At 39.1% G+C, this 15,304-nt stretch overlaps 1 protein-coding gene across 1 annotated transcript in view; it reads right to left on the bottom strand.

The window, feature by feature from the left end:
- Positions 1 to 1,230: 1,230 nt before the first annotated feature.
- The window catches only part of TRIQK (triple QxxK/R motif containing), a 98,778-nt gene continuing 84,704 nt past the window's right edge, over positions 1,231 to 15,304 (bottom strand). Inside the window, exon 4 of the mRNA XM_080381747.1 lies at positions 1,231 to 15,006. Coding sequence (XP_080237873.1) covers positions 14,863 to 15,006 — 144 coding nt within the window. The 3' untranslated portion in view covers positions 1,231 to 14,862. The remainder of the gene's footprint in view (positions 15,007 to 15,304) is intronic.

Raw genomic sequence — 15,304 nt, 5'->3', positions numbered from 1 at the left:
AATCTACAGGTTTGAAATAGAAGATGCTCTGGGCACTAGTTTTAGAGGAACTTGGAAGTAGATCATAAACTTTATGTAATAAGCAGAACTCTGGAGATACCTGCACTTGCTCAGTTTAAGGCCAAAATTCTTTTATAATTTCCAGGTGTAATCCTTCACACTGCTGTGTTTACCTCCAAGAGACACAAGCACAGCCCCTGTAGCCAGCAGAACCAAGGCTTCCGTTGCACAGCGGCCATCCATCCCTACCAGCAGGGCTCAACCTGTGCCAGCTGCTGCCTTCCACGTGAGGGATGTGCTCTGCTTCGAAGCAGTTCACCGCCTGGATAAACAATGCTGCTGTTCATTTCGACAGCTTAAAAAAAATATCACCGTATCACTGACATGCCACTGAACATGTCAGAAGCTAGGCCATTTCACTGCGCTGAAGTGCTTTTCCTTTTATTGCCAGGACTATAACAAGATTATTGAAATGATTCAACAATAGTCAAGCTGCAGCTATAGATACTTGTTGAAAGTAAATAATAAAAGCATTTTATCAGAATTGCTGTCATTTTCCTGTTGAGGGATACATCTGTTTCATAAGTACATTTTTATGTGTGCCTGCCTTATGTGAACCTGCTCTAATTTAGTTACACTGATAGGTACAGTTGTAGCTTTCTTTCTAACAATATTAACAGATGAATAGGGCAGTCATTTTCAGACAGCAATTTGCCACAGCTACAGTCAAAGTGGATTGGTTTGAGATTGCACCCTAGTAAGAACAGGGGGTTTTTATTATTATTGTTGCAGTTACTTTGTTGTTAGGATGGTTGTTTTTTTTTTTGGGGGGGGGAGGGTATTTTTTTTAAAAAAAGCAGGCTGCTGGAAACTGTTAGTTATGCAGTAATTTGAGATAAAAATTTATCACAAGGAAAACTAAATGGGGGTCAAAAACATTCTTATGAGAAAACCAGCGGTGAAGTACAGCCTACAGATACAGAAACGTACGGAGACCATCACTTCTCTGCATCCTGAGTACTGTCTAGAAATGTGAACGGTAATCACACAACGCAGCTGCCTGACATACATACAAACAGCAAGGGCCATTTTTAGAAGAGGACAGCGAAGGAGAACTGTAAAGCAAGTGAATGTATCATTGCATTTCTGTGTGAGGAGAGGAATCTGTGCCTGTGCTTGGAGATGCAGAAAAAACACATACTATTTGGAAAACCAAGTGCTACCAACCTCAAAGGTATCAGCTAGGTAAGTCTAGATGTTGTTACTAAAACCAGCAATCCCATAAACCCTGCCCAAGCACTACCAGCACCTAAAGGCAACTAACCACCATCCCTGAACCACCCAACCACCTTTGCTGCCAGGTAAGTTTCAACTTGACCAATTTCAACCCGTTTTAACTGACAACCAATGGTCTCAAATATGTGAAGTTCTACCTAGAAGCTGGTGACTGGACAGAGGAAAGAGACCTAAACCAACATCCCCACCTAAAGGAAAGCTGGGGTTCAAGTTCATAGGTTCCCCTTTCTGCTTGACCTCCTGGCCAGCTAACCAAAACACTGCCAGTGTCCTGGGCACTAACGGGCTTTCCTGCCCTGCCCAGCCTCACAGGGCTGCCCCCATCCTACCCATGGCCCAGGACCCCATTTCAGTCCCCCAGGACCATCAGTCCTTGCCTCAGTGACACTGCAGCAGGGCTGGTCTTCAGGTCCCCGCAGCCCTGACCTGCTCAGCCACGGGGCCTGCTGAGCCAGGCCTACCTGCAGGTCAATGTCCTGGCCTAGCCTCGGCATGTCCCTGTCCCCAGGGAGGTGTGCAGTGCCCAGGGCTGGGGCTACTAGAATCCGTTACCTCCACCTTCCAGATCCTTTAGGCACTGAACCTGTGGTCCTGCAAACACATAAAGATATCTGCATATCTAACCCCATGTGCATGTGCTAGAGGTTCTCAGACTTAAATCCCTTCCAGGGGTTCAGGTAGGGAAATGACTTATCACTTGAATACCCACAAGGAAAGCCCCACGAAGATTTTCACCCAGTGTTTTCCTCATGGTAAACTTGCCAGGAGGAAGATGTTTCACACAAGTCTTCACCGACAAACTTTATTCCGTTATCTAACCTTGCATTAGACACGAGCATCCACCCTGCATCTATTTTCAGTGACTCATAAGTCAAGGCAATGAATAACGATGAACAGCTCCGGATCATCTGTATTTCCTCTTCAGTGAAGCAATGGTTATAGTGATACCCCTGCCCCATGAACCCACCCCTCTTGTATGATGAGGCACAAAGGGAAAGATGGCCACAAATAAAATACTTTTCCTTTTAAATAACGACCTTTTCCTGGGTTAAGATGCTCAAAAGGTTAAAGATATTGAAAATTAAAATAAACCAATAAACATTAAGATAAAGCAAACACTGAATTAACAGCTTTTCCGTATACAAATTTCCACTGCTATGAGTATACAGATGTCAGAGTGTTTAATGCATGTTACTTCTCTTTAATTTCCTACTTGCTTGTTATCAGCTGGTAAATTTCAGGTAGCGGGAAAGACTGCCGAAGCTCTCGTTCCTTTAATTTGCGAGGAACCAGAACAAAAGCCCAGTCATCCTCCAGAGACAGCACGTTCTGAACAATTTTGCAAACTGGCAGTAATGAAATCCCTTCATCCTCTTTAGTGTTTGCACCTGACAGTGAAATTCAGAAACTGTCAATTGCTGGAACCTGGAAGTAACAAAGCATGTTTCAATATTGATTGCCAGAACCACCCCAAGAATATCTATTGGAGGAAACACAGGCAAAGTCTGCCCGTCTCCTTCCCTGGTCCTGAGCGATATGGGGCAGTGAAACCTTACAGGGTAAGTTCAAGATTGCAAAGACAGCTTGGACTGTGTCAGAAATTCTCTTTCAACAGTATTTTTTTCAATTCCCCTGGTTTTGCCTATAAAAGTACTACTTTCCCTCACATTTATCTCCATCCTCTTCTTTTAAGTAATTGAAGGAAGGAGGTTAGGCAATCAACCCTGAGGGAAAACGTAAATCAAAGGTTACCTTCAGGGGTATTTTCCTTAAATTTATTTCCATGAAAACATACAATGGAAACAAGATATCCATTCCGCAACATAGAGGGAGAGCTGTGGCTGTATGAGCTCAGAGACCTGGCATGATGCAGGCTCCAGAGGGACCACTCCCCACCCCCAACCTCACCCTGGAACACTGAGGAAGAAATGAGCTCCTCCCTCCACAAAATGAGTCCTGCCCCCACTCAGCTTCGCAGGGGCTGGCAGGAGTGTCGATGTCAGCTTCTACAGAGCCAGAACTTCTCCCCAGGATATGAGATCCAGCACGGCACTGTTAAACACATCCTGAAAATCTGCCTCTTCTCATGAAAAAAGAGTTGGAGGTGGTTTCCCCCTTCTCCTCCATAGTGGAGGGAAGCTCTTTGCACTGTTTGTAATACATCCAGATATCTTCTTGAAACAAAATCTTTCCGTCATGAAGCATTTCAGCCAAAAACCTGGAGAAAACTTTGGTATAACTTCCCCTCTGAGATGACAGTCCTTACTGCGGAAATAGGAGAGTATAATTCTGTGACTGGGAAAGACCTTGACATCAGCAATGTGGGGAGTCAGTTTGAGGAAGGGAAAATATTAGTTGAAATGTTATTGTTTCTACAATAAAAACTGGTCTCTTTGCTTGTTGGCCTTTTTTAAAGAAGCGAAACAGCTCAGATATTTTTATGCATGCACGTGTGTAGACAGATAATTTAAACAAATATATATGTTAGGTATTAAAAGCCTAAATAATTGTGGAAGTTTATGTTACCCAGAAAAAGCAGAGTAAGGTCTTTGAGTGCAGGGACTTTTCTTCTCAATTATACAAAAGTTTAGCACAGAGAGTTCTGGATAATAACAGAGATTCCTGGGAAACACAGTGGTATACAAGGTAGCTCACCTTTCTTGTCCAGCTGCACTTTTTCCTATCACTTGTGTTGGTAAAGGCATGCCCATCCTTTTCTTCCTAGCTTCTTCTCAAAGATTTGCTGCTCTTGCATTCAAATTTTTAAAAAAATAAAATAAATCATTAAACTAATGAAGACAATATGCAGTGCTTTAGAAACACAACTCCATTGGAGTCTCAGCTTATGGTTGTCATACAGACAACTGCTTGTCTTCCTTTTCTAACTGGAGTGGTCACAGTGAAGACATGAAAAAGACAAGTGCTGAATCTTCCTGAAGTAAGCATTTCTTTAAGTCAGCTGGCCTGTGAGCAGCAGAACTAGCAAAGCCTTTTGTCCTAAACATACATGCCCAACAACCCACACTTACACTTACATCCACCACAGATCTTCCTCATTCAAGTCCTCCCACTTATTATAAGGTCCCATGCCCATCAGATGGACGAACCAGCAGTAGCTTATGTAGGGGCTTTTTGTGAAATAGGCATCCAGCAATTTGTTGAGGAATGCATGTCTGTTATTTTGCTGGTCAGCTACACAGCACACAGCTGTTGGGCTCATGCTGCAGATGCACTCTCAGCGGAGGTATTAATTTTGGCTATCCTCTTCTATCTGCTTGGTGACTTTCATAGATTTGGTACATTCCTATCTTTGAAGTCAGTTTTGGTAGAAATTAGTAAATGGGCTCAAAAAGTTAGGGGGGAGAAGACGACTAAGATTTTATGATTGCTTAAATCTTTTCACATAAAGTTAAAAATGCCTAGTCTCAAAAAACATCTTTTAAAAGATATTTTATCCACCAAATTTTCCATGCAAGTGGTTAATGTGCCACAATGAGCAGAAAATCTGGAAAAAGATGTTTTCAGACTACTTTTCTTGGGCCCAGCGTCTATTTTTTCATTCCCACATTAAACAAAAGAGCCAGTCATATGTAGGTTAATAAAGTGAACACAAGGGAGATGTACCTCCAAATTGGAGCCAGACGGTGAATAACATAGCAGGAATGTACTTAAACCTCGGTACCAGCTCGTGACAAGGTCTGCTCTCTGTCTTAGCCCTTGGATTTTGGAAAAAAGCTTCAGGAGCTAAGAGAAAAACTTTCACCCTGACAAATACTCCTTGGCTGGAAAAGACTCCTGGTTTAATTCAGCACAGATGTGACTTTTAATGAAAGCATTATGGCTTTGCAGCTGCATGGATGATACAAACCTTTTTAAAGGAATAAATGACTCAAAATGCTTTATTTTCACTGAACCATTATGCTTGACCTTTGCCGGGGTAAAATCCTAAGACCAGCTACAATGCTGTTTATGGTTACCTGCTTCTTATACAGTCTAATCTTGGGAAAAATGGGGCAGCCTGACTCCTGCTAGATGAGAAAAGAGCCCATACCTCCCAGGTGGGACTCAGCACTCTGCAGGATTAGGTGCTTGGTGAGTATAGACACCAATGGTAAACAAAAAGGAAAAAATCTGAATGCACCAGGCAGCGAACAGCAAAGAAATACTGGGTCACATTAGCACAGAGTCACTAGATAACACTGAAAACTAGGTCAATGTGAGGAACACTGGGAGCTTTTTCTACAGCAGTCGTTCTCCAGAAATTAAGCTGGATCTAAAGGCTAGCTATTTGGCTTGCATTCAGACACCTGCTTCACGCAGGCATGGGGGTAAATTGTAAACTTTTTTTTTTTTTCTCTTCATTTCATGTCTTAATTCTGCTGGGCAAGAGACAAGACAGACACCTGTGTAATAAGCTTTCTTTACATTTAGTCAGGTAGCATCATCTTCATTTCACCTAACTTCTGTCTGACCAGAGAAAGTCCACTAGTCTCCCTCTTCACAGCAGCATCTCTGGGGGTAATTCACCACACATACCCTAGGATGGGATAAATCTGCTCCTAGAGACAGCCTGTCTTTTTCTACATAAAGAAGCTCAGACTAGACTGTTTTCAGATAGCCATTAAGGTGCAGCAAATCCCACCCTTATTATATACAACCCCAGTGAGTAATTTAAAAAAAAAAAAAAAAAAAAAAGCCAGAAAAATAATGAGGATCAAGCAAATCTTTCCCATCTCACAGAACAAGCACTATTGTTCTAAACACAAAACTGAAAGCTACATTTAGGTAAGATGTTTGGTCCATCTCCTTTCTTGCTGTTCTTTCTGTATGCACATTATTCTCCTGACTTATTTCAAATTTGTTCCCCTATAAGGAAGAAGAAATCAAAACTCTGTGGTCCTCATTTTCTCTCGCCCAACATGCCCTGTACAGGCAGTGCACTCCTCTGGCCCCGATTCAACAGAGCACTTATCCATTTATTTAAAGACTGATGAATCAAGGCCAGAGGTACCATCCTGTGCTCAGCAGCAAGCTAATAAGCCAAATACTGTGGAGTCAAGTTTGACATGCTACAAACTCACATTTCTCAACTCGGATTCCTGGAAGTCTCCACGTTACTGTAAAAATTTGGTTTTCCACTGACTATACCCTTCATACTGGAGGTGTAATATTTTACATCTTCTTATTGATTCAGTGAGTTTTAAAAAATTTTTACCAATATTCAGATAAAAAACTGGTACAACAGTCTCCAATAATTGACACATAAAATGTATACAATATGCAAAGCACATGAATATTAAAGAAATACTATAAGAGAAAAGTGCATTTCCAAGGGTAACAAGAAAAGGAAATAAGAGGACTCTGGACAAGTGATGAGAGAGCCGTAACAATTCTGTTTAAAGGGAGAAAGTTTAAAGTTATTACTCTCTAGCAAATCACCCTGAATGAATTTAATCATTCTTGATTCAAATGTGGGGTTTTGACACATTAATTATGAAGAAACTGTTCCTGAACCATATAATATGAATAGAGATGCCATAAGTTTAAGTAAAATGCTATTACCTCCTCGTTTTGCAAAATTCACAGTCTCATTCAAATTAAACAGCATTTCTCTGCAATAGATGAAATGAATATTGCAAAAATGAAATTGTATGCATGGGTTCAGCAACATTTTAATCATTTTATATATATATGTATGCATATGTGTTTGTGTATATATATATCAAGAATGGCATGCTGGCAACTTTGCAGTTTAATGAGTATATCTTTTTCCCATAGTAACATACCCTCTTATCTTCTGGAAAATGAGAAACATTCACTACAGCAGTATAACGAAGTAATGTTCGTTAAAACAGGGTATGTAGGTAACAGATTTCGATTACCGCCTTACACCACCCACTGAACTAAAATACAGAGCACTCAATGCATTCACCTGATTTTATTGCTTGTACCCTCCTGCTCCCCATTTATTACTGAGCTACCACATTTATAGTTCATTTGGACAAGTTTGCTCCAGAATAAAGCACAACCAATCCGCACAGTAGAATGTTTACCTCCCACCCCTCCTCTTTTTTTTCCCCTCCCTTCCTTTTTATAGCCACAAGTTATTTTTGCAAGCTATGGCTGATTAGTTGTCAGTTTGCTCCCCTTTTTAAATTTAACACAGAAAAACTTGAGCTCGATTTGTTTTTCTTTAATAAATATGTGCTTCTGAATAATTCAGGGAGAGCAGTTACTTCAGGTATTACATAATACTTTAGCTCAATTGATAACATTTTAAGCCTGTAAATCAGGTTTTAAATTTGCATGACAAGTACAGCACATATGACATTTAAGCTAATGACTTGCTTTACAAATTTATGGACCCTTCTCATTCCTATAATGCTAGAAAAACAGGAAGCTTTTGTGCTAAAGTATTTTGATTCCATAATGTTGCAAACTCTGTGTTTCACATTTACAGATCTGTGTTCTTCTGCCATGCAGTAAATTTTCAGGTGGTAAAAGGGTACTGCAGAGGGTGCAAAACATAAAAAGAGAGACTGTAACAAGCCCTTTTCAGCACCAGCCAGAAGTGAACTGGAGCACTTTCCTGTACTATATATAAAGAAAAAAAACTTTCAAAAATCTTTCCTTAGGGAACAGGGCAGGCTTTTGTAGAACTTCTTTTCTTATGAAGTGTCCTCAGCTCTATTTTGGATGAGAGAGAAGCAAGATGACAGTTGCTGAACAGAAGCAAAAGCACAGCAGCAAACCAAATATTCCACATTACCTCAGTTCTCCATTTTCACATTCAGGTTAGATGAATGTGCAAAGAAAAAAACCCACAAACAATAGCGTGGCTACACTGTAGGTAAATATGCAGATATTTTTGTCCCATTGGCATTAGGGCAGTTAGGTTTTCACTGGGTCCTTACTGTACCTTCTTTGTCCAGGTCTCTTAAAATACAGAACACACCTAAGTGTATTAATGCAGATTACATGGTTGTATATACACATACTGGCCTGATTTATAAGAACAGTCTTCAGTAAGTACTTAACACCTTGAATCTCCAGCTCAGCTGCACTCAAATGACTTACATTGGACTCAATTCTCACCTCAGCTTGCTCAAATACAAAATTCCCTGTTGTTCAGGAGGCTGATGCCTAATCAAATGCCAACCAATTAATGAAAAATAAGGGGTAAGATACCAGATACACTGCAAACCACCAGCCAGCACAACAGGAAACAAAGCTGAATGAAATTGTAATTTCAGAATGCTATTATTAATTTGCAATTGAAAATTGACTAGTCTTGTAGTTAAGAACCTATAATAGGACTTGGGATCAGGCACGTGATTTACTTCTTGGCTATGTTGAAGTCTCCCTACAGTTATTTAACTGTACTGGTCAATTTATTTTCCATGTTATTTTCCCATATATGTCATGATGATACTTATATCTGTTTCTCTTCCTGTCTTCCTGTCCTCTTTCCTCACCTTCATCCACAGAAGCACTGGAAAGGGAGCTGCTCCCTCTATAATGCTTGTTATGCAGATTTTCTATCCTACTAAGGATTTTCTATCTCTATAATAATCAAAATTGAATTTAATTTCCTTTTCATAAACTCCTCCCCCCTGCCCCCCGATGTGTAGGTTAAAGAAATCTGAATGCAAAACTTTACCATAATATTGTTTCCAAAGAGATCTATTAGTATGGCTAAAGAAAAACACTAACTATCTGAGGACTCAGTGAAACTATTATCTACCTGCTAATCATGAAACACAGATGGTACGTACATTAAGATAGTACTTATATATTCCAACACTATCCAACCTTACCGTACCACAAGCCCTAAGCTTGACTCTGTAGAAGTACTGGGTTTTTGGTAATACTGAACTGCAAAAAACCTTCTGCAAAATAAATAGAAACAGATATGAATTAAACATGATTCAATATTAAGTAAGTCTGTGTTATAATTTTACTATAAAATCAGTATTATTCTCTGTTTTCCTATTAAACAATACAGTCAGCATTTCTCTTTAAGCAGAGCTGTCTTTTGGTGGTGTTCTAGGGCTTATATTATGCAAAACATCAAACTACAGGACCTGCTTCATGAATATATATATACCTTTTTTTCCAGCAACTTCAGCAATTAACAAAATTTTCCATTTTTTTCCACTCCACACTGAAATACATTAATTGAATGAACAATATCCATGTATGTTAGACCAAAAGGGGTCGAGTGACTAGATAAAAGCCTTTTTTACCTATATCAGTTGGCCTACTGAAAGACTCCTCTTCACATAAATATAATCAATAAAGGCTAAATTGATTACTATTATTTAAGAGGAAAATGCAGAGATGCTCGAGTACACATAGGAAAAAAACCCACAAATTTTAAATGCTTCAAATATAGTTTTACTTTAGCAGTATGTACAGCATGACATACCTCAACACATTAAATGCATTAATATATGTGTGCATTAATAGATCAACACCCAGAACACACTTGTTCATAATGCATTACAGAAGGCTCTTCTCTAATTATTTACATATTGTAAATATGCATATACCCTTCCTACTGTATGGAGGCTAAGATCTTTACTGCTTTGATGCTACCTTGGTTACTGTTCTGACTGCTCCGTGTAACTTTGAAGCACCTCAAGGTGATGCTGTGTTTCACTTACAAGTCCTTTCTTGTTCTTACATATGTGCTTAGCATACAAATAGGAAGGCTTCTATTTACAGGTCACACATTAAATGAACAACAATCTGTATCAGATAATCTAAAGAATATTCTAACCTATGCTTCTTGTTCATTGTTTATATAGTTGACCAGCCAGCTTAATGATTTGAAATTTAAGAATGATTTCTCTGCTGGCAGTGTTTGTGTTATTTTCTTAATTCTTTGTAAATAATTATGCACAACAACTTTTCAAAGTGTTTCAGAAATAAATCTCACACCAACCTTCTGTTCTACCCTATTCTACTGGAATGACTTAAAAAAAATGTTAGTGGAAGCGTCATCCTTTGTAGACTAGTTTTCTCCATCCAAAATCTTATTTTTTATAACAAAAAGTACTTCAGAAGAGAAAATTATATTATTTAATGTAATAAAAAAAAAGCAATTACATTGTAATCAATAATAATATAAATAACTGGTTTTAACATTCAGAATACTCTTCCAAGCATACACATTTTTAAATATATTGTTTCCACTGGATATAGCTATGAAGTCAATTTAGATTTACATACTCTTTTCTGATCTAGCTGAAGGAAGAATGATAAAAATCAGAAGAGCGAAGCACGGAAATAGTCTTGCAGGAGTGGAAGAGGCGACTTTTTGTAGTTTAAAGGTGGAGGAAGGCTTCTGCAAAAGCTCTTCCAAATTGCTTTGTTCCTCTGAGTCATTTTAATCCCTTGGAGAGAATATCTTCTGGAGTGACTCCTTGAACCTTTGTGACCAATGCAATAAAACACTAAAAGACCTAGAGATTAGAAAGAGAGCCTTGAAACTAAAAAGAGTGTTCCTCAGGGCTATAAGTTACACCAACAGAGTGAGAATGAATCCCAGTGGGAAGGGAAGATCCTGTATCCATACCATTAATTATCTGCTTCGTAATCTACTCCCCTTATAATTGTAATACTTTCCAAATGCAGCTCTCCTTTCTCATGCCTGCAGCAATGCACATTGTTCCCTGTCTGACAAACCCCCTCTTTGTTTGGGAATGGCAAGCTATGTAAACTGCATAATAGTCTTTAAGAAAAGAATTGGATCTTTGTTGTGTTTATGCTACACATTTCTCTTCTTTGAGTTATACAAATGATTTGTCCATAGAAACTGCATGGACGTTCCAATAGAATAACTTAAGAAATACTGATCTACATGTCTAAATGCAGCTTTACCCACTTTGTGTTTCTTCATTAATAATGTTTGTTCTTCCCTGCTATTTAAAAATAAAGAAAACCGATTTTATTCTTGGGTACCACTCAGGACACCAAAAGCTTTCTCAGAATTATCCACAAGAATCATTTAGACCATAGACAAATACGGTACACATGTTTAAAAGAGGAGGAATGTGTTTATTCCCACAGATCACATGACTCGTCCCCATGTCATATTAGTGGCATTGTCCATTGGTACAACACCAGCTGCAACCTCCACCCCTGCACCAGCCGGCTGGAGGTACTACCATCGCATCCCCTGCCTCACCGCCTGGCCATCCCGTGCCGTACTCTGCCTGAAGCCAGGCACCAGCTCCTGGGGCAGGGGCTAAATGCTGTGGTCTCTAGTTGCAGAAGACCTCCCTCGTCTTGCCGTTGTTGCTCTGGCTTTGTTACTGTGTGCACACTGATAGTGGAACATTTCTCACAGCTTCATGGTCCTGGCCCTTGAAAAATACAGGACAAGGAAGTTTTCAGAGAAGGTAGTAAGACAAGACATGCACACCTGTAATTTCACAGCAAAGTCAAACTGTATTTTATGCCTATACTCTACACAGCCACATGTAGTGTATGCCAATTTTAAAGGCTTTCAGCATTTTTTGCTCATGGTTTTTTCCTTTCCCCAAGGGTGCAAAATTACTAGAGCACTAAGACTCGCCCAGTCTTAGTGAGTCTCAGTCTTGCTGAGTACACTCTTTGCTAAAGCCTAACTCCTGAGTATATCAAATATAGTTCAGCAATGTCTCACTTGTTAATGAAAGTAAGAAAGATCCTTAAAAAAAGAATGGAGCCTATAGTTTATGAAAGGATTTGTGGGAACTGGGGAACAATCACAATTCACTAAAACACTTGCTTTGCCAGCTGCATACATGTATTCTATCTCCATGAAGACTCTAATCCACAAAGCTGAAACAATCTTTCAGGGAAGGCCAATGTTTTGAGGGTTCATCATTACAAAGGCAAGCAAGACAAAGAACTAGTCATTTATAATCAGAGCTTTTAGTAATAGACACGCTGGTTTGAATCAGGAATGTTTCTAAATTACTTTGTAGTTATTCAATACCTCTTTCCTTCTTTGCTTTGAAATATTTTTTTTCCAAAAAAAATATTTGGGTTAGATTTTATTCTTAAGGGTTTCTGCTTAATTTTCTAATACTTTTAAAACACAAAAGGGAAGTGGTAATAGAGCAATCGTTTTACATAAAGCAACAGCAGAAGAGTAATGAAGTGGAACCACAGTGTGTTCAAGTCCTTCATTTACAAAACACTCTTTTATCCCAAACACCTGCATCTTTCCCCAGGCTGAGGGAGCATTTTGACTTAAAACGGAATGTTAGAAGCTCTAGTGCATTATCGCTTCAGATCACCTACAGCCAACTGATTCTGGGTGTCAATTAATGTTATTACCACCTAATCAAATGCTACTTAATGCAAACTGTGGGCTATACCCTTGGCTTTGTATACAGCTTGGGATTCACAATTGAAGAAAAGAAGCTGTTTGCAAAGGGCAGTTTACAGAAACCACAAACATTACACTAGTTTCAAAGCCAGACAGAGAATTTTTTTAAAAAAAACACTTATATTTCAAGAGGGAAATTTTGGTGTAATTACTTTCAATGTATTATATGCAAAGTTTGTACTGTCAAGAGTATCACAGGTTTAGAGTGATGCTTTCAAAAGCATAAAGTCTTTATGTTGGGACTCACTCCCTGCTCTATAAAAACATTTCCAGAATTGGAGTTGGGGGCAGGGTGAACTGGATGATCTCCAGAGACACCTTCCAACCTCAGCTGTTCTGTGATTCTCTAATAAGTAAGCTTAACCTTCTCAGTGGTGGTCATGCAATTATGACATACGCCCAGTTATGGTACACAGCCTTGTGCCTTCTCACAGTCACAAGTGGTAGCTCCTGTACCACAGCCAAGGTATCTTCCTTTTCACCTTCATCTTCCTGTGAAAACATCTTAATCAACAGCTTGTAATGTAGGGTGATATGTTCTGAATTCCTATCTTCTTTGTAAGCGTTAATGGAATATTCATGGTAAGAGAAGAGACAGAGTGTGGGCCTCCTGTGCTTGGTAGAAAGCCCAGACACACAAACATTAGCCTTTGCTACAATTACGATATCATATGAAACACAAAAATATGTATTGCAAAATGGTTTGGAACTTGGGGATTTAGTTTTTCTTCCCTGGATAATGCCAGGACCACTGAGCCTCCTTGTTCTTTGTCCCAGTAACTGCCAACATCTCACCTCCTGATCCCACAGGGAGTCTGTTGATAGAGTGTCATATCCCTGAAAATGAACAAGGAGGAAAAATCCAAGACCCTCTTCCCTTAGGGTTATACTCCAGTTGCTGACACCCTAAGTAAAGAATACAGCAGCACCAGCTCTCCCCACAGGTATGAGCGTTGGTGACAGCATGAACTTTTCTACTAGATCAGAGCTCGGTAAACAGAACATGGACAAATCTCTTCCTGTAAATCCTGATGGGACAAAAAACCTGCAGTAGCCATACAATAAAAAGAGCTAATCCAGCTGTTTACTTCACTTTTCCAGTCCAAATTAATTCAAAAGTTCTGACAAAACTTTCTGACAGCCTTAATGCCATATTCTTTCTTCTGCCAGAGTAAGAGTAAAGCCAGCATGAAAGCATGAAGTCTAAACTGTGTAATGCATGCTCTGGCTGATTCAACAGAAATGTTCACATATTCATTTTTGATCCAGATCAAATCTGGACTTAACAGGTCAGATCCTATACCATGCAGCCACCACTGTCCTGCAAAGGGGAATAAGTGCTTCTCACCTTCTCGGTGCAGGCCACCCTATCAACCCGCCTTGGTTGGCATGTTTTAGTTCAGTGTAGCAGCATGCTTCTCCACCTCTGATGCAATATCAGAACATCTTGCACACAAAAGTACCTGAACACAGATTGAACTCTTCCAATACCTTCTCAGGACATCACTAACTTTGGATGGAGCTGCAGCAGCTGAGCCTGTATAATGTGTTGGGTTAGTTGTAATCCTGTCACACAACATGTGATCACTATCTGATACATTATTTGAAACCCTGCCAAAACACACTTGAGAAATAAGTTATGTTAAAAATGATTTCTCAAGAATTCTTTTCTATTATAATTAAAACCCCACTTTATATACACTAGGCATATTATTTCCTTAATTATTTTCAAACAGTTCCTGAATGGTTTATGCATTCATCCCCAAACACACCAGCCTGTTATGCCCCACTGGAATATAACATATGCTGAAAACTAATTATTTGAATATCCAAATGACAAATATTCTTTTCCAATATCTGTTTGCTGACCAAACTTTCCATTATGAATTAAGCATGGCTATAGAAGTTGCCTATTATAGGAAGAAAAGAGCAATGACATAATACAGACAAAGGCTAATTTACAGTACGGACTGGTCATGCTGCCAGATCTGCACTACAAGTTGCATGCTATGTCATGGCTTGAGTACAGAAACTCTCCAGACTGCACGTCTGCATCACCAGCTGAGTTCCACTTGACAACATTGCCTAGGTTCTCCAGGTCCACCACCAGACCTCATTTGGTCTCCAGGCCTTGCAGAATACTATCTCAAAGATGTGTTTGATAAAGTCTGTCTGCCCAGTCCTTATCTGAGGCTGCTCTCTTGGTCTCTGTGGTCTTCTTTGCTGGCCTTTGAGAGCCACCTTGAACAATTTCTCTCACAGTTGGTCACAGCTGCTTCTATTCTTCTCTTTGGTATTATTTTCCAGTGAAATATAGACACAACCATCTATATTTAAACAAAATCATGATTATTCTCTTCTGACCAAAAAGCTTTAAAATTAATGGCATTCAGTCCCTGGACAACACCTTTCTCCAAAATTGAACATGGCAAAGAAACATTTTGAGCTTTCAGTTTGAACTGTTTAGATTTTATTACTGTATTGCACATGGCAACAATCTTAATAAAACACAACAACAATTTTTTTACTACATAATATCTTTGATCTTTAACAAATTATTTTTTAATATTTTTATATTTTCTATAATTTTTATAATTATTTAACAAATCAAATCATTTTTTGTAA

Source organism: Falco punctatus, assembly GCF_963210335.1.
Source record: "Falco punctatus genome assembly, chromosome: 3".
In the NCBI taxonomy this organism is placed as follows: domain Eukaryota; kingdom Metazoa; phylum Chordata; class Aves; order Falconiformes; family Falconidae; genus Falco; species Falco punctatus.
The sequence above is the reverse complement of the archived record's forward strand: the minus strand, read 5'-3'. Positions and strand labels throughout refer to the sequence as shown.